This window comes from Malaclemys terrapin, chromosome 9, assembly GCF_027887155.1.
Source record: "Malaclemys terrapin pileata isolate rMalTer1 chromosome 9, rMalTer1.hap1, whole genome shotgun sequence".
Lineage (NCBI taxonomy): Eukaryota > Metazoa > Chordata > Testudines > Emydidae > Malaclemys > Malaclemys terrapin.
Genome location: NC_071513.1, coordinates 40,069,638 through 40,089,256, shown reverse-complemented (window position 1 = coordinate 40,089,256; position 19,619 = coordinate 40,069,638). Strand labels below are relative to the sequence as shown.

The following is a 19,619-nucleotide window of genomic DNA, read 5'->3' as shown; positions in this document are numbered from 1 at the left end:
GCAGAGGAGAAGAACGTGAGCCATGTTTCTGTGGTTCTCTGGCATGGATTTTAGTCACAGCCCTGGCTGGAGAAGAATATGACCTACAATTCTTGGTTCACCTGAATGGTGTGCAGGCGCAGGCACTGGGAGGAGGTGAATCTGAACTGAGGGACTGCGCTCACATGGGAAGAACACTGGGGGCCAGAGGAAAGAGACCCTGGCCATGGTTTCTCTTCTTCTGAGGATTAGACTCTTAGTACAGAAGGAGAAAAGGAGGAGCTGAGTTTGTGTTCTCTGTGGTGTAGTTTGGAAATTGTTCATCAGAGTGAAGATCCTGAACTAGATTTCTCTTCTCCCTCTGACAAGGACTCTTTCTCTCCTGACATGGCAAGGAGCAGAGGGCTTTGTTTCACTGTACTTGTTGCTGGGCCTCTTGTCCCCACGCTGCCAAAGAATCATTCAGGGGGCCTTGGAGAGAGATTGCTGCACTCGCTATTAAAGATGGTTGTTTACAGGCTCCCAAAGGGACCACGGTCAAATTACAGACTGCAGGTTAAAATTTTACAGGGGATTTCAGAGAGGAGAAATCATGGGAACAAATGCCCCTGGCCTGGCACACTCTTGTGTTCCTGTTTGTTTAGCTTGGATTGCATTCCTCATACAGCAGGGCAGAATTTGATGCTAGGCATTTATACTTTGTGGTCAGCAGCATCTGGACGAAGATGTCATGTGTCAGATTTCTGTTTGATTCAGCATAAGAAAAAAATGAAGGCATAGACCCACAGCTGTAGTAGATCCACATCATTCCATTGATTGTAATGGAATAACATCAATTTTAGAGCTGGACAAATAACAGATTTTTCAGTTTGTTGGCAGTTTCAAAAAGTCAGAAAAAAATCATTTCAGGTTGGACCGAAAATTATGGGTGAAGTGAAAAGCTGAAAAAAAATTATTTTTGTGGGAATGAAATGTTTTGCTTCCACCATTTTAAAATGTTTTTGAACTTTATTTTAAAAATTAAAGAATGAAAAGTCATTTTAAACTGAAAAAATTGGAAAGTTGCATTTTGAAAATGTCAAAATGAAACATTTTGTTCTTTTCAGAACGTTTTTCCGCAAATGAAAAATTTGGCAAAACCAACAGAAATTCATGAAACATTTTGGTGTCACCAAATCTGAATTTTTCAACGAAAAAAGTGTGTGACAAATTTCACGCAGCTGTAATCAATTTACTTCAGCTGAAGACCTGAGCCCAAGCCTCTAAGGGACCAAATTCAGCGTTAGTGTAACCCCACTGGTTTCAAAAAGAGTTACACCAAGATTAATTTGGCCCCATGTGCAGTATCCTAATTGTAATTTTATCCAGGTTTAAACACATTTCCTGCATTTCTGGGTTCCTCGTTCTTGGGAAAGTTCATTTCTGTTCTCCCAGTGAATAAAATTGATTTCTATATTATTAATTCAGTGCTAATGGCATGCCTGCAGGATCCCCGAGTCCTGACCTTTCATATGTGGGAACCGTTACACACATCACTGAAATGCAGCCACCTCTGGGGTGAAAAGTGGTAGCTGTTTGATGGTGCTTGGCAGCACTGCACAACAATTTAGGACTGAAAGTGACTTAGAGTATTGTCCTGATGTTTCAAACATGGTTGCCAGGGCCAGCTCCAAGGTTTTGGCCACCCCAAGCAGCCAAAAAAAAAAAAAAAAGCCGTGATTGCGATCTGCGGCAACAATTCGGCAGAAGGTCCTTCGCTCCCAGCGGGAGTGAGGGACCGTCCGCCGAATTGCAGCTGTATCGCTGGACCTGCCGCCCCTCTCCGGAGAGGCCATCCCAAGCACCTGCTTGCCAAGCTGGTGCCTGGAGCCGGCCCTGATGGTTGCATAAAGTTAGGCATCTGAATCCATATTTAAGCACGCGAGTTGAAATCATTAGGATCTGCCTGTGTCAGTTGCATCCTCTGCTTCCTGTTATCCTGAAACTGCTATGCAATGTTGCTGATACAGAATGGCTGAGCAGTGCCACTCTAGGGGTGGCTGCATTTCATTGGTTGGTGTATGATCCCAATGGCATATGTACAGTGTATAGGGCACTTTGAGATGAAAGATGTAGATGAATACTATGGGGTATTCATGTAAAGTCATTATACCAGAGGTAGCAATTCAAGCTTACCTTATGGTCTCATCAATCCTGGAGAATGTCACCCTGCTAAATACCTCTTGTTCCCACTCCAATGATTGAAATGCCACTCCGGTCCACAATCATGAGTGCAGTGCTCCCAAAACCCCATTGCACTCAATGAAGGGAGCGGTTTTCATTCTCTAGAGCTTACGGGGTGGCTTGCAATGAAGAACTAGATAAAATCAGGTCTGATTTGCTCTCCTCTCCCCCCTTAGGAATACACTATTGATGTCTTTTTCCGGCAGTCCTGGAGAGACGAGCGGCTTAAGTTTGATGGCCCCATGAAGGTCCTCCCCCTTAACAACTTGCTGGCCAGTAAGATCTGGACTCCTGACACCTTCTTTCACAATGGCAAGAAATCAGTGGCCCACAACATGACCACACCCAACAAGCTGCTGCGCCTGGTGGACAATGGCACCCTTTTGTACACCATGAGGTAGGTGTGCCTATCCTGGGCATGGACAGAACCTGAGCCCATGGTTCTGCGAAAGCCCTAGGCCCTGGCAGGGCCCGAGCTGAGGTGATCCTATGGCATGCTCTGTCCAGGGCTGTGCAAGCTTCCCACTTTTTAAGGACCAAAATGAGTTTAATCTCTTGACAGTTGAGCTGCAGATTAATCTGCATAGTGTCAACAAGCTATCGCGCCTACAACTGGAAAACAATGCTTAACATTTCGGTAGCACATTTCATACATTCATTAATCCTCACTGCGGTCCTGGGATGTAGGTCTCTCAGGATCAATATGCTCCTGTTTCCAATGAGGAAACTGAGGCACAGAGGCTAAATGACAGGGTGTCCCTGAGTAAAGAGGTGAAAATACTGGGCTTGATGCTCCACTGCCTCACACCACTGTGGACTCATTTAAACCTGTGAAAAGTGAGTATAAGGTGCTGCTGCATCAGGATGGAAGTCGCATTTACACTATACTGCACTCACTTTAAATCAGGAGTGATTCCATTGTACTCAGTGGAGTTACACTGGTTTTAAATTAATGCAAGTAAGAGAAGGCTCAATCTCATAAACTCATAGACTTGAAGGTCAGAAGGGATCATATCTGTCTGGCCTCCATTATCATAAGTATCTGAGTGCCTCGCTATCTTGAATGCATTTGTTGTCTCTACATGCCTGGGAAGCTGGGCAGTATGATCAGACCCCAAAGACAAATACCTAAGAGAATGAGTAATAAGACCCCCCAAAATCATTTCTGGATTTTTCTGCATTAATTAAAGGTTAGCTTGCACTCAGCTTGAGACGTCACAAGACAACATGGAACACAGAGATGAAGGGAATCTGAAAATGCTGATAAGGAGTTATAGATGTGTAGAGCATCTACATGGAAGTGGAATGAGAGGCCATAAGAATGAAGCCCAAGGGTCATCAGAGCCCAAAGCCTGAAAAATAGTTGGCCTCAAATAGTCTATTACAAGGATATAAGAGAAGAGAGCGACAAGCCACCACAATGAATGATCCAACAGATCTAGCCCAAAGCAAGGACCCCACATCCTGAGAGATGCTGAATCCCTGCAATCCCTTCAGTGGTTCACCATCTCTCAGTATTTACTCCCAAGAGACCGCATGGCACTGGATACCAAAAGCAGCCCATAGCCAAGATCAGGGCTTTTCATTAGGTAAAATATCAAATGGCACCAGTAGCTCTGCTGCAATCCAAACTTTCCACATCCAGCTGAGTTAGTCACTGCAAAGTCATTCCAACTCTTTATGAAAGCAGCATTACTTGAACATCTGGCTTGGAACTTTGGCTGCAGTGGGTCACGCTGAAGTTGGAGGCTTTGTAAGAGATGGCCCTGGACAGTGTAGTCGAAAAGTTTAGAAAGAACAGGGTAACAAACACAGCAGGTTGGAAATTTTCCAACTGACATTGCCATTTCATTGAAATCGAAACGTCAGTTTTGATGAAATTTCATTTGTAAAAACTAATCAGAACAGAACACTGTGATAAGGGTGAAAGAGCAGCCTCTGCACTTCTTAGGGGCAGTGTCCCTTCTGAAACAGAACGGTTTGATTTTTCATTTCAAAATGACGTATTGTTTCCAATTTGTATAATATAACGTGATTAATCACAGTTGAAATTGGATTGAAATGTTTTGATTTTCTCAAAACGAAGCATTGCAATCAACCACCAGCAAACGAAGAAATGGAATTTTATTTCCAAGGGAATTGTGAGAATGTTTTGGGTTCCATTTCATAATACACGAAAAGGCCGATATCGCAGAATTTCCTATGAAATAGCAAATCTGTTTTCCACACAGCTCTAGTAACAAAAAAATGGCCAGTGCTCTGTGTAGGAAAGTGCCCATTTCAAGCATACTACTTCAGGGTTTGCCCCTTTCCAGAAATGCAGCATGACTTTTTGTCCCATATGTATCTAACATGACTTCTTCCCCATGGCCTCAAAGGAAATACCTGCTGTGGGCCAGACTAGATTTGTGACAGTACCTTTGTAAGGGTGCTCAGAATCAGGGCCAGTGTAAGAAGCCTCCCCTCACCTCATGCATCCTGCCCCTTAGGGGTGCAGAGACAGCTCTTTCCATGACCCCCAGGTGTGTGCAGCTTTCTAAAAGGAGCAGTGAGGGGGCAGATCCGTGCCCTGATCCCCTCCCCACCTCAGAACTGGCCCAGCCTAGTCACACTAGAGGGGATGGGGCTGCACAGTCCTGATAGCATGGTGGTGCATGCACACATCCCCAGACCTATGCAGTGGGGAGCCTGGGAACTGATTGTACCTCTCTGAGCTCCCTTGGGAAGGTGTCACTCTGCACTCCCTCTACTCAACGTGTTCAGTCTAGCTCAGTATGGCACTATGCAATTGGACACACGAGATACTGCATTCTCCCTAAGCTTGCAGCGGGTCCCTCCTAGTCCAGCCCCCTAGAGGCATCAAATGCTAAAATAAGCAAATAGAGGCATTTCCAATGCTATTTATACTGTTAGGAAACCAAACTTCTCTTCGCCAAGAGTTTGCATTCATCTGTAGCCGCTCTGCTGGAACAGCAATTCTGACACATGCATCCAGCATCGTGTGACAGTATTCATAGCTCCTGGAGAGAGGCCCCTTCATCACTGAACTGCGCAAACCAACTGCAGCTTAGTATCCAGAGATATCATAGCATCACAACACAACCTTCTCACGCAGCGTCACAAAGCAGACATCAGCACACGGTGTCAGGGCATCCCACCTGGACTGTTTTATGGCCTTCCCAGCTCCAGCACAAATATATCCTCTCTGTGTTCTCCTCCTCCTGGTTGCTGAGTTATAGTGATCAGTGTTACCGTTCCCTACAGGGCTGTCTCTGGCTTTTTTGCCGCCTCAGGCAAGAAAGCTTCCCACTGCCCCCGGCCCCCCGGCAGGGAGCGTGGCAGGGGAGGGCAGCGAGCCCGCCGCAGCCCCGCTCTCCCTGGCGGCCGGAGCACCAGGGGGAGGGCGGCGAGCCCGGCCGTGGCCCCTCTCTCCCCAGCCGGCCGGAGCGCCGCCCCCCTCCAGGTGCCGCCCCAAGCATGTACTTGGTCAGCTGGTGCCTGGAGCCAGCCCTGGTTCCCTACTTTCCCACCTGCTTGGAGGAACAGCAGTAGAACACAGGGGCTTTAGTCCTGTTATGCAGTGCTCCTCTGCTGCCTTGTCTGAGGCCAGCCGCAGTTTGTAGAGCAAGTCTCAGGCGCATGTAGTTCACAAAAGCCACATTCAGCCTCCCACAGTCGAAATGTAGCTCTGGAGCCCAGACTGACTAACGAGTGTATGTGGATCTGCACAGGGTGTGAAAATAGCTCAGCCAGACGCAATGGGCTTGATGCAGGAATGTCAGAGTTAAATCTGTGGGCTGTTTTATTCAGGTCAGCCTAGATGATCATAATGATTCCTCCTCCGGGCCTTAAAATGTATGAAAATATCACATGGCTAATTCTGTGCATAGAGCACAACACTTTGAGAACTTAGCCCTTAAAGAGTCCTTCTGCTCTGCAAAGCAACTAAAAAAAGGCATTGTGGGGTTTACACATGTATTGTTTCTGTGATTTCCAAATTATATGTGCTCAGGTAAGCAGGGAAAAAGATGTTTTCTTTGATTGCCAGCCCTGCAAACTCAACTGGGGACCTGAAAGGCAAGCTGGGCTCTTTTGTTTTCAGGCACCATCTTCAAGCAATAAAGGTTCTGGGGACCAAATTATCTCCTTAGTGAAATACATGCAGCTCTTTGTCTTCAAAGGGACTGCAAAACTAGTAAACTGTTGTGGCTACCGTTGGTGGTAGAACAGTGAGGAAGTTACAGAGAAAGCTCAGCATAGACACAGCCTGAGTTCTGCCCTTGCTAAAGGTGTCACAGATTCCATAGTTGTTATTAACAGAGAGGGACCAAAAGCTGGAACATTAAGCCTGAGATCTCAGTCCCAAGAGCCAAATTTGTCTCTACAATTAAGCTTCCATGTTGGATCCAACAGCAGAAGAGGCCTATTTTCCTGCTCAGTTTGTGTGCAGCTGAACAGTTGCAAGGACCAGTCTTAGATGGCAGAAATCTCATAAGACCAGATGATCCCCATCTTGGGCTGAAATACTGCCTTTTGGGGCTGAAATTTCCTGAAAACAATAATGAGATTTCAGTGCTGGCAGATCCAAACTCTGAATCCTAGAAGTGACTCAGCCTTGAACCCAAACCCCAGACTGGAGCCTAAACCCAACTCAGAGCTGAACCCCACCTGTTCAGCCTACCTGTGATTATTAAGGAATAGCCTGGGATAGCAAAGTGAGGTATAGGAAAGGACAAAGCCAAAATGATATAACTGGCATAAACAGAGTCTCTGGTGCTGTACAGGGTTCTATAATGCTTTTGTACCGTATATAGACCGAAGGATTATCACATTTAACTTCAAGTATCAGAGGAGTAGCCGTATCAGGGGGTGGCCGTGTTAGTCTGTATCTACAAAAACAACAAGGAGTCTGGTGGCACCTTAAAGACTAACAGATTTATTTGGGCATAAGCTTTCGTGAGTTAAAACCTCACTTCTTCGGATGCATAGAGTGAAAGTTACAGATGCAGGCGTTAGTCTGAATCTGTAAAAAGCAACAGAGAGTCCTGTGGCACCTTTAAGACTAACAGAAGTATTGGGAGCATAAGCTTTCATGGGTAAGGTGAAGTGAGGTTCTTACCCACGAAAGCTTATGCTCCCAATACTTCTGTTAGTCTTAAAGGTGCCACAGGACCCTCTGTGGCATTTAACTCCAAGAAATTGGAATGAGTCTATAGCTCATCCGCTAGCACTACACAGCTAACTGCATGAGCGATAATGACACATCAAAGGTTTTGATAATCTCATGGTAACCATGAGAACTGAAGCTGAAGTAGTTTGTAGTACCATCAGCCCCGGAGAGGTGTATTTAGCCTGATACATACTTCTTGCCATTGGATTTAGCTGTTTAAAGGAACTCAACTGATTGTATGAAGGAAAACATAATTTCTTCCTGTGTGTCTAATTTTTGTCAGATTGTTCCTGCTGGGGGTGGAGCAGGAGAGGAGAAAACTTAGCGCTTGCAGGGTGATTTCAAGACCACTATAAACAAAAAGTGTGTTGTAGGTGGGTGGGACAGAGAAGATTACTGATTAGAGGGTAGAGTGGTAGGATTATGAGATCAACTAGAGCTGGGTGAAATGTTTTGGACCAATAATTTATTTGCTGAAAACTGCAGTTTTGAGTTGATTGAAACCGTTTATGAGTTTGGGTCAGATTCAGTGAATAGTTTCAGCCAAGAAAAAAAAAGACATTTTTTTTTTACGTCAAAACATTTCAGTGCAACATTTTCGAAACAGAACGTTTCAGCTCTTTGTTGTGAAATGAGCTTTTGTTGTGAAACCTAGTTCATTTTATTTAAAAACAAAACAAAACAAAGGATTTTAAAAAAATTAAATGAAATATCCTGTTTTGAGTGAAATTAAACATATTATTTGACCCTAAACAAAAAAAAAATCCATTTTTCATTGTGGTGAAAAAAATTGAAAAAATGTTTATTTGAGGTTGACCCAAAATAAATTTTTCCCCAGGGTTTTCATTTCTGTCACTGAACTGAAAAATCCGTTATTTGCCCAGGGCCAGGTCAGAGGTACCTCAGCCAATCATCACGTGCTGTTTGGGATTCGTAGTGATATTTCACAGCTAAACTATCTGAGCCCCAAGATGGCATTGCACCTCTGAGATAGGACTGTTGTCTCTGTTCGCTGTAGTGTTGCAGTAAATATGGATAGCTTAGCTCTGCAACAAGTCTTTTTGCACAAGTGCTGCAGAGGCTGTGGTAATTGCCTGAGAAATGAGACATATTCCTCTTAGTCTGACATTTTGACATTTCATTAGGCAAAGCATATGGTCCTGAAGAGTCCTTGGGCCAGGAACAGGGCTCAGCAGGAGAGGCCATCTGGGGGGAGAGGGGAAAGGGAGGGATGTCTCCTCTCCTGAGCTGTGATTGATTTCAGAGTCCACATCAATATTTTAGCTAATTAGTGCACAGCAGGATGAGAGAGTGAGCATGCTGGGGTATGAGAGAGCGAGAGATCACATGTGTGAGAGTGTGCACACACATGTGCAAGAGAGAGGAAGTGTGTGTGAGAGAGATCACATGTGTGAAAGCCATGGAGTGTGTGTACGTGGAGGAGCACAGTGTGTGTGTGTGGGTGAGAGAGAGAGAGAGAGTGCATATGAAAGTGCACATGTGTGAGAGAAAGTATGTGAAAGCACATACAGTTGCATGTGAGAATATGTGTGTGTAAGAACGTGTGAGAGTGCATGTGTGTGTGAGAGAGAGCACATGCCTGCCCCTGTGTGCCCTTGCGTGTGAGAGAGAGAGTTCTAAGGCCTATTCCCCTTTTCCCTACAGTGAGAAAATGCTACCATTGGTCATGTTATCTGAGGCATTAACTTTTTGGCTGGTTGAAATAGCTGAAAAGTTTCAGGTGAGATTTTGCCTGAACATTTTAGCCATTTCATTTCCCAGGGTTTTTCAAGACCTCAATGTTTAGTTTTCTGTATAATTTCAGGGACCCCCATATTCCCCCAGTTTATGGGATGGGGAGAAGCTGTTGTTTTGTGGTGGGGGGATGGGCTCCTTTTGGTTTGGTATCAGCTAGTAAAATTCTCTTTGAGCTTGAAATTCCATCCATTCCATACATTTGCAATTTCACATGAAGTGGCCATGGCAGCCGTCTCTGGCCATTCTGGCTTGTGCAGGGCTACAGCAATGCCCAGAGGCATGCAAACATCTGTGATACACAGAAACAGATGCAGACAAGGTCAAGCAGATCGGAAGTGTCCAGAGACTTACAATACTGATTCCACCTACAGATGTGGAACACTTTGTGCTGGATCCTTCACACCTCAGTCAAAAAGACTGATTGCTCTGATCTATGGGCAGCCAGATTGAGGAATTTGAGGCTGAAGGCCAGGTGGATACTGTTGTTGCTAATGTAAGGTGCAGCTGTGGGAGAGACTGCCTTGGCGCTGCTCTAAAGTACACTAGGACCATCGTGGCAGGGACCCAAAAATCTGGGGTCTGTAACCAGCATCTTTGTACCCTCCGTGACTCAGCCACTCCCAGGGGACACTGATGGCAGCTGAGCATCTAGCCCTGTATAGTTAATTAAAAAGGCAGATTTGGCTTATTAGAAAAGCACTAATGATGAGAGTATGTCCTTTGGGCGGGATGACTTTGGAATCAACTCGCTGGGGTGCTTTTGAAATGATAAGGTCATCAGTGAAGCAAGAAGGATCTGGGCCGAAGAAGGCGGCTAAAAGAAAGGGTAAAACAGGCCATGGATGGTAAAATGGGCAATTTCCACATGGATGAAAACAGCAAGGAAGTTTGAAGTTCATGCACCAACAGTCCCATGCATGCATCAAGGTCCCAACAGTATTTTTATGCCAATAACATTGAAGGGTGTTACAAGAAAAAATCCATTCTAGCTGGAGAAGAGACATTTGCAGCCCAGAAAGACATATGTCTCCCTCAAGGACGGAGTGATAAGAACTATGCAGACCTGACAGAAGAGCTAACAAAATGCTAAGTTCCCCAAACAAATTTGTAGCTGAGAGAGAGACGCTTCACTTAAGAAACCAAAGAGAAGTAGCAAGTGTATCTGATTTTCTGGGTGTTCGTCCCCAATCATTTTGGGAGCTTGCTTGTCTGCCTTTTATATTTGGGATCAGAAATCTAGAATTAAGACATAGGAACTGAAGCTGGAATAAGTAGTGCATGCAGTGTTAGTATGTGAACCCAACGAAGGAAATGGACTGCAAACATCAGACCAGATACAGAGCCCATGGCAGTATTTCCATTGATGTCAGTGAGTTTTGGATCAGGCACTGAAAGATACCTTTGCCTACGTGCCCTGTTGTCCAGTCCGCACATGAGGAGGAGTGAAGAGGACATCAGCAAACCGGGGGCAGCATATGTGGTTTTGTTGCTTGGGGATGTTACTTCAAACTGCTCAATATTTCTGTTCCAGGCCAAAAAGCCGGAGCTGGGGTCAGAGAGGCCTGGGCAGCAGATCACACTCAGCCAGGAGTATGAAGCACCTCACCAGCTGTGGGCTGGATTGGGAGCCCCTCACTCCCAAAGGGGAGCCATTACATGACTAGTCCCATTGACTTCCATTTAACCGATCCCCACTGGGAATACAGGATTCAGTCTGGTGCACAGTAAATATGCAGGACCTCTCCCTAGTGAGAGAGCTGGTGTTTTATAGCCCTGCTCACATCTGTGTGTAGGGCACAAAAACAAGTCTCCCATGCTCCATATAGGATTAATATCAATAATGTAAATAGGATCACGGAAACTGGCAGAAGTGCCCCAGTATCTGTAGTTGCTGAAGAAACATACAAGTGAAAACGTGCTCCTGTTACGTGAAGAGAAAGTGGCGTAGTACTGGAACATGGGGGTGGAGATGAGAGAGACTTTGGGACGCTAGCAGGCCAATGTAGGGTACAAGTGGTCCTGTTTGCCTTTCCCATTAACTGTCACAGAAGGAAATTACTCTTCACTATACTCCAGTCATTTGCCTAACAAGTTAAAGACCCTCACTGAGATCTACCCTGCCCAGGAGAGTGGGTTCTGTGCACCAGTCTGGGCCCAGCTGGCAGCAGTCCTACATGGATTGTATGCCCAGTGTGCCCTGGCCTCTAGCCATGGCCCTTCCCTGCCACTCCCTGTTTTTGCCCCTTCCTCTACACCATGGGGGTTGGGAGGTGGAACAGGAACTGGGAATGGCAGCTCTGCACGGCCTGTTAGGTCCTGTGGATATAATTACAAGAAAAATATAAATCTGCATTTCATTCAGACATGGGATTGTGAAAGGCATAAAAGCAAAAAGGCATGTTGTTAAAAGTGTCAGACTTACATTTCTCTTGCCTCTTTGGCCTTGCAAGAACCTATAGAAAGGCAATCAGAAGAATTGCAGAAATAGGGACCTGTAAAGTTTAGAGAATGTGTTGTTCTTATAGTGTGTGTTTCTAGATGATGGGAGTGTGAGGATTTGTGGGAATTATAAAGTCACCAGACCCCTCTACCTGGAAGTGATATCCAGTTCCATCACTACAAGATTTATTTGCTAACCCAGCAGGACAAACATGACAACACGTTGCATCAGAGCAATTTTCTAACAAAATTTGTTCAGTGAACAGCTAGCTGACAATAAGCATTTCTGCAAGACCTATCTGCTTTTGTATTCAGTTGAACAGAACTCAGAGTGCTATCTGTAGCAGCTCCATCTACTGACTCACAATAATGTTGCACAAACATACGCTCCATGCAATCTCAGTGTAGGGTGACCAGATGGCAAGTGTGAAAAATCAGGATGGGGGGTGGCGAGTAATTGGTGCCTATATAAGACAAAGCCTGAATTTTGGGATTGTCCCTATAAAATCGGGACATCTGGTCACCCTATCCCAGTGATTTCAGTGTGGCTGCCGAGGGAATGTCATACCAGAAACTGATCAATTGTGTCAACCTCAGTAGATCCAGATACCTGGATCTACTGGTTCCCAAGTGCATTGTTTCTGGTTTGCTTCACAACAATGATCTGTAAACCTGCTTGAGAAAAGTTTATTTTTGTTCTACACAAAATTTCAACAAAATCTTTTTTTTTTTCTTCATTTTCATCAGAAATTTTCTTTGAATTTTTTTGGGTTTTGTCAAAAACTCCCAAATTATATTTTTTTCTTTTTGGTATCTGAAAGACAAAATCTCTTCAGGGTTCTTTGGATTTGTTTGTTTTGTTTTGTTTTTTTTACAAAAACCTGAACATTTTCAATGAACAAGTATATTTTGTTTTGGTGAAAAATTCCAGTTTGGTGAAAGCCATTCTTCATCAAAAAATATTGCAATGGAAAATTTTCAGCTAGTCTTTGTGATCTAGGTTCTTCTTAAGACAACGTTAGCCTTGGTCTAGCTCCATTACCTGCAGTGTCCATCAGCCATGCCTTCTAGCAAAGCCATAGGAACCTTTCTTGACCATCTGAATTCTCAACAGAGTTATTTGGGGTCTCTAAAGCCCCTTCTGTTCTGGCTCCCTTCTGTGTATATTAAACAGCTGCAAACTTTCACCGCCAGTTGCAATAGTTCAAGAATGAGCATAAGCTTCTAGACTGAATAAAAATACTTTCTTGAATCCTTTTATTATCAGTCCCCTCCATGTGTGCCCCAAGTACTTTAGTGTCATTGGTGCTGTTATAATGGTTGCTGTGCCCCACCCTTGAATCAGCTGCATGTTAATGTGGAGGTGAAGTGATGATAGGACCACATTATGTCCTGCTGCTCCATGGATTCACAAGGATGTATGTGTGGAGAGAGTCGGGGAGTGCGCTCAAGGAGTCCCTGACAAACAATCCCCTCCTCTGCACAGCAGCAAGACACAATCACAGTCCCTGCCCTTCCCAAAGTGCAGGGTCTGTATCTCTGCACCCTCTCAGGGGGCCATAAGGGAGTAGGAAGAAGTGGAACTGTGGCCTAAAGATACCCCTACTTCATCAGCCAGTCCGTCTGGCCGGCATGCTTAGGGGCGTACATTGTACCCTGCTGTAGTAGAAGGCACATTGTCCTGGATTCCAGGGAGCTCAGGAAGGTAATGAAGAGCTGTGCCCAGTTCTTCCCAGGTTTTTACTCTCTGAAGTGCTTTGATGGTTTGTCTAACCCTAGTAACCATATAGCATGTGGAGACTCTGAATGTATAATCCATCAGCTCTGCAATAAGGTCCACAATGCAACCCCTGGCATTGCTAGAACGAGGTGTTAATGATCTCTCCGCACATAATGCATAGGCAAACAAATGAACAGGATTTTGATAGATTTTCGAGATGGCAATTAGTGGATAAAGGTGAACTTGGCCGGTAGGACTCAGTTTGCAAAATGGGGAAGGTGGCAAGAATTGAGTGCAACCTGTTCTCTCCATACCCAAGGCCCTGCTGCCAAGAGATCTGCTAGTAGTCAGCATTTTAAAACTGTGTAGACTTTGGTGGATATGGGACAAGAAGCTGCAGCAGCAGCTCCATGCTGGATCCTTAGCAGATGAGCATTTACAACGATGGCCTATGTTTGTCTTGTAGGTTAACCATTCACGCTGAGTGCCCCATGCACCTGGAGGACTTCCCAATGGACGTGCATGCCTGCCCGCTGAAATTTGGGAGCTGTAAGTGCCTAATTCAACCTTCTTAAAGGGAGAAGGGCACACAGTACAGTTTTGTGTGCCCATATGCTGGTAGCTTATTTATTTAATTTACCTTCAGTCAGGTATTTTAGATGGCATTATTGTTAATCATACAGCACCCACACATTTGCCAGGTGCTCCATATAATGAAATCAAACTGTGCTGTGCAGCAGTTCCCACTGTGGTCCATAGGAGCTGTGTGTGTGCAGCTGCAGGTAATTTGGACTCCAGGGATGGGTAAGTGACCCTGGGTCTCACTGTAAGGTTACCAGGCTAGTACGGGGACAAACAGCTTCACTCACCTCTCTCTGGCTTGGGTAAGCAGTGCTCCCCCCACAGCTCTCTGTCCCACAGAGCTGGAGCTGGTGGCATTTCTCTGATGAAACCTTTGTCCATAGGGTTTATTGAACTATTGAACTCCCAAGCTGTCAGACTCGGGGCTCTTGGGCAGGGTCCCCACTTCCAGAGTACCTGCCAGCTGAGCTGTCCTGGAGCTGGGGCTCTGTTCCCTCTTGTGGAGAATTCTGAAATTGGTTGTTTTCATTCCCAATCAGAACAAAACCAAATTCTGAAATATCTAAATCCTCCATGAAACAGAATCACCTTCCTCTGCATAGCTCTACACATAGCCACCACCTCCTTGCCTAGTGAGCAGAGAGCTGCCCATCTGGTTCAATCTACTTTAACCCTTGAGGGTTACCTATTCCCAACTAAACAAAACAGTGTCCTGGATAGACACTCCAGGAGAAGAGTCCCAGAGGAAGAGCAGCTTGCTCTGGGGCAAGGGTAGCATCTGCTCCTACACTAGCAAAGCCTGGAATCCGCTCTGCAGCTCAGATCCCATCGCAGGCCTGGAGGGAGAGGGCAGAGGAAGGAGACTCTCGCACACATTTTTGGCAGGCCCCCGCAGTGGTGGAGTGTCATTTTTTTTTTTTTAATATTTCAGTATCTGAATGATGGGAGTGTTGAAATAAGAAGCTGAGAGCTTATAAAACTGGCCGTGATTATGATCAGTATCCATACGGCACCCATCAGCACAGTGTCTGAGCACACGGCTCATACTTTCAGTAGAATGGCATCAAAACCTCACCTATACCCCCATGAGGAGTGCACCCTCAGCAAATCCCCCCACAGACCAGGAAACTGGTCACCACGTAGTTGTAAGGAGTTTAGGCTTAGTCAGATCTGAGGCTTAAAGGGCTTCTGCAGTGTCCCTTTAACTCACCAGACATATTCTTTAAAGACTCAGCAGAACTCAGCTCAGGTTTCTGAGGATCCTGGCAAGCTGAATGGATCATTGCCAATCTCTCGTCCCTATGCCACTTCTTAGCGGTGGCAGCCTTCCCAGTGGCTGCAGGGTAGAGCGGTCCCTCGAAAGCAGGGAGCCAAGCTTTGCACAGCAGCTTTCACTTTTCACCAACCCACCAACCAACCCCTGTGTGCACATTGTTCCAAGGACTAGAAGTGAAATGAGTTTGAAGGTATCTCCGTGCTCCCTAGGAGATGTATGTGCACATTGTCATGCCATGCTGCAGTGACTCAAGACCATGAGTGCCAAGCTCAGGGCAGACTGTTAGGAACCAGGGCACAATCCTCAAACTGGTTGTGAGTTCTACAGCTGTCAGCTGCCATGGGCAGTGCGGGGGACCCTGAAGCTGTCAGCTGCAGAGGTGGCAGGTGCCGGACTCCCCCCGCCCCTCCCACAGCAGGGCTCAAATTCTCATCCTCCCTGTCAGCCCCATTTTGTCACAGTTATTTTTAGTAGAAGTCAGGGATAGATCATGGGCTTCCGTGAATTTTTGTTTATTGCCCAAGACCTGTCCCTGACTTTTACTAAAAATAACCATGACAAAATCTTAACCTGTCTCATAGCCAATCCTATAATAAACTGTATAAAGATTTGTTGTATGCAGTATTGTTGTAGAGACAAGGTGGGTGAGGTGATATCTTTTATTGGACCAACTTCTGTTGGGGTGAGTGACAAGCTTTCGAGTTTACTCAGAGCTCTTCTTCAAGTCTGAGAAATGTACTCACAGGACACTCTACTACAGGGGTGGGCAAACTACGGCTCGCGGGCTGCTTCTGGCCCATCAGATGTTTTTATCCAGCCCTTGAGCTCCTACCAGGGAGCGGGGTCAGGGGCTTTCCCTACTCTGCCCACCCAGCGCTCCCCAGCCCCCGACTCACAATTCCCTTGATGAGCACCAACTTCCAGCACGCAGAGCCACGCTGCGCAGGCGCGACTTCACCATGCTGTTTCCGGGATTGGAAGCCCGCCCCTACATGGCAGCCCCCCGCTACACGGCAGCACGCCCAATCCCCTCCCAATCTCCTACAGCTCCATGCTTGAGAGCCTCAAAACCGGCCAGGGGCCACAACCGTCCCAGCTACGGTGCCTTCGCCCATGGCAGTACCTGGTGCAGCTGTCTTGGTGTCACTGCCAGCAGGGCCCCTAGCAGTTCCTGGTAACACCCCTGTAGAGCCTCCCACCCCACCCCGGCGCCACACCCCATGGGTCCCCTCTCCCTCCACCTCGGTAACATCCCTTATAGAGCACGCCATGCTACACCTCATAGAGTCTTTCCCCCACCTCACTGGGCATACGTGGCCTGCCATACCATTTCCATACCCAGATATGGCCCTTAGGCCAAAAAGTTTGCCCACCCCTGCTCTACTACTCTCTGAGTATGTTTCCCAGACCTAAAGAAGAGCTCTGTGTAAGCTCAAAAGCTTGTTGCTCTCCCCAACAGAAGTTTGCCCAATGTCACCCACCTTGTCTCTCAATATATAAAGGTTTATTAAATAGGAAAAGGAAACGAGAGTTATTTACAAGGTTAAACCAGGTAAATATATAAACACAAATGAGTTACAATCTTAAGTTTCAAAAACTAATAGATGCTTCTATAATAAGCAAGCTCTTTGTGACCTTTAGGGCTAACCCAGGCTAAACGCTAGGGATCTCTAGCTTATGCCTAGTAAACCTTGTCCCCAAGAGTCCAAGCAGCAGAGAGATCCTGTTCCGTCTTATTAGAGGTTTTTATCTCTCTCCTCATTTGTGCTCTTAGTGACAAACACAGCTGACAGGAGGAATCCATTTGCATGACTCATCTTCATGGGGGGGAAGGGCAAAACAAACATCTTTGGTCCTCTTTAATGTTCCACAATAGTCTGTCTGGTGTCCATGGACCTTTCCTGTTGGGCAGGACTTAACACCGTCTGTTGGAGACCAGCGCTTCACACTGGTTAATGTCTCTCTCCTGCCTGATGATTTACACAGTCACAGAGGCTTACAACACAATGGCTCAAATATTGCCTTACAATATGGGGATATATGTTGTAGATGAGATTAATGCATGCAGCAACTTACAAGCATTCAATAAAGTCTAAACACTAAACACATTCTTATAACTCTAACACCTATTTTAACAACACTAACACACAGGTGAGCCAGGCCGATTTCAGCCATGTGTTTGTCAGTGATCCATTGAGACATGGCATGAGCTGGCACCTGGTCTGCCAGCATCACACACACCAGAAAAATACCATGCAGTCTGGCTCAAAGTAGGACATCTATGCCGGGGACACCCAAGACTAGGGAAGCAGAGGATGCTGCAGGAGTTGTGCCACTTAACAGTCCTGATTTGGACTGGGCTGCCCCACATTGTGCAACGAAGATATTAAACAGACCAGAAATATCTTCAGGGCTTTAAACGGATCCAAAATATCTGTGCCACTGCTACATGACACAAGGAATGCCTTTGTCCCAGAGGACAACTGTTATAGAGTTGACAACCTTATTTGCATGCAGGATAACACTGGGGGGGGGTGTCTAGCACTGAAATAACAGGAGGGTTTCTAGTCTAAGATTAAGGTGCATTGACTGTGGGGATCCAGGACTGGAATAAAAGGGGGTGCTACAGATCAGGATGCCGGTGCACTGGCAGAGGTGGGAGAAGGGCAGGCTTGGAAAAGCAGAGCGCTGCTGGTCAGGTTGAAGATGCATTAGCTGAGCTGCGCTGGAAGTGCTTACACAGCACCATTATGCACAGAGAAACGTCGCCCATTCATCAAAATCACCTTTTATTCCTTAACACTTAACAGGTTTGCCAAAAGCGAAAATGCAGTTATGGCTTTTCTTTTTTAATTAGACAAATCATTGAAGTTTCAACCCACAATGTCCCACAAAACTTCACAGGCTGGAATTTGACCCATCATCGATCCTGCAGAAAAATATCCTGGTCTCATTTTGGGTCTTGTAGGGAAAACCTAGGGAAAGGGGAAGAGTTAATAATCTCTTGTCAGTGTCCTTTCCCAGCATCTGTTTAGCAGGCTTCTGCGGTAGACGTGATCACTTCAGGGAGCTGCAGTCAGGGGTGGATTAAAGCAGGAATCTTGACATCTGACCCTTATGGTACAGCTAATGGCCTCTGGCTGGCTGGGAAGGTCCCTGGTTCTGAACACCCATGTCAGGGAACTTGCATCACAGACTGCCATGGAGCTATCTGAAGGTATGCACCTCATTGTCTACAACCTCCTCCCACCCCTGCAGTACTTCCAGGAGAACTCAGGCCCATTAGATGTCTTTTTTGAGGGGACAGGGATTTGAGATAGACTTGAGCTGCAAGTTCTTTCCCTAGTGGGGGGAGAGGAGCAGGTGGCAGTGAAGTACATGGGATTCCACTTCTCTTTACCCTCCAGTGAAACAGCTAGCAACTCCCCTGCTGAGCCAGGGGGACTCGCTGGCTTACTGCAGGGGGAAAGGAGGTGGGAGGTTAAAAGAGACCAGAGTTATCAGCATATTGCAAGTCTCATGATATTTGGTGTTTTTCTTCAAGTGCCAGCTCCTGGAGTCCTGTGATTTTGCAAAAACCCCAGCTATAATTTTTTTTACAATGAGGCCATTTCCAGTCCACCTGATTGAGGTGAAAATCTTGAAAATGTGACTCTCTAAACACTCCCGCCCGAGAGGGCAAATGCAAAGAATCCAAAATGTATTGTTTTGTGTATAATCTCATGATTTTTAAGACAATCTCATGGTTCTTTGGAGCCTGACTCATGATTTTTGAATGCTGCGGGGTCGGAAATAGTGAGAAAGCAAGCATGTGAGTATGTATAAGTGTGAGTGGGGTGTTTGTGCATGCAAGTGTAAGGGGGGAGTGCAGGTGGGGATGGTGTGAACATGAGTATGTTTTTGAATGGGGTGGAAGGGTTGAAGGGGTGTGTGAGCACATGGGGAGGCTGGCGGAGGGGAGGGGTGCATGGAGACAGTAACCAAGCAGGTAGCTGGAGCACCGATTTGTTCTTGCACAGTGCCGAACACTGGGGGAGGGAGCAGAATGAGGGAGGGAAAACTTTCTAAAGAGCCAGTTTTTCACATACACGGGGGGAGCTTAATGGCAGGTGTCAAGAGCTGCAGGCTGGTGAGTGTGAGGCGATCTCTGCCTTTTCCTTCTCACCCTGGTAAGAAATGACCTAATGTTCAGCAGAAAGTGCACACACCCCTCCAGTGGCTGGAGCCCAGCACTCCTCAGATCCCCAGCTTATTAGACTAATTATCCCCGACCAATCTGCTGGTGACTGTGTGTTAGTGAGGGCCCCAATGGAGCAGGGGCATGGAGGCTGAGCACTGCAGAGGACAGAGTAGAGCCCAGTTGATTGCTCAGCTGCCTGCCTGGGGAGGGAAGATAGAGGACTGAGGAGAGAGAGGAAGCTCAGAAGCTCTTTGAGGAGAAAGTCCATGCCATTTGTATGGTGGCATGGGCC

The 19,619-nt window shown here is 46.2% G+C and overlaps 1 protein-coding gene across 3 annotated transcripts in view; it reads left to right on the top strand.

Moving 5' to 3' along the window:
• The window catches only part of GABRA3 (gamma-aminobutyric acid type A receptor subunit alpha3), a 156,300-nt gene that overhangs the window by 115,107 nt on the left and 21,574 nt on the right, over positions 1 to 19,619 (top strand). For all 3 annotated transcript variants that reach the window (XM_054040638.1, XM_054040637.1, XM_054040639.1), the window contains 2 exons: positions 2,379 to 2,599; positions 13,756 to 13,838. In XM_054040638.1, coding sequence (XP_053896613.1) covers positions 2,379 to 2,599; positions 13,756 to 13,838 — 304 coding nt within the window. The remainder of the gene's footprint in view (positions 1 to 2,378; positions 2,600 to 13,755; positions 13,839 to 19,619) is intronic.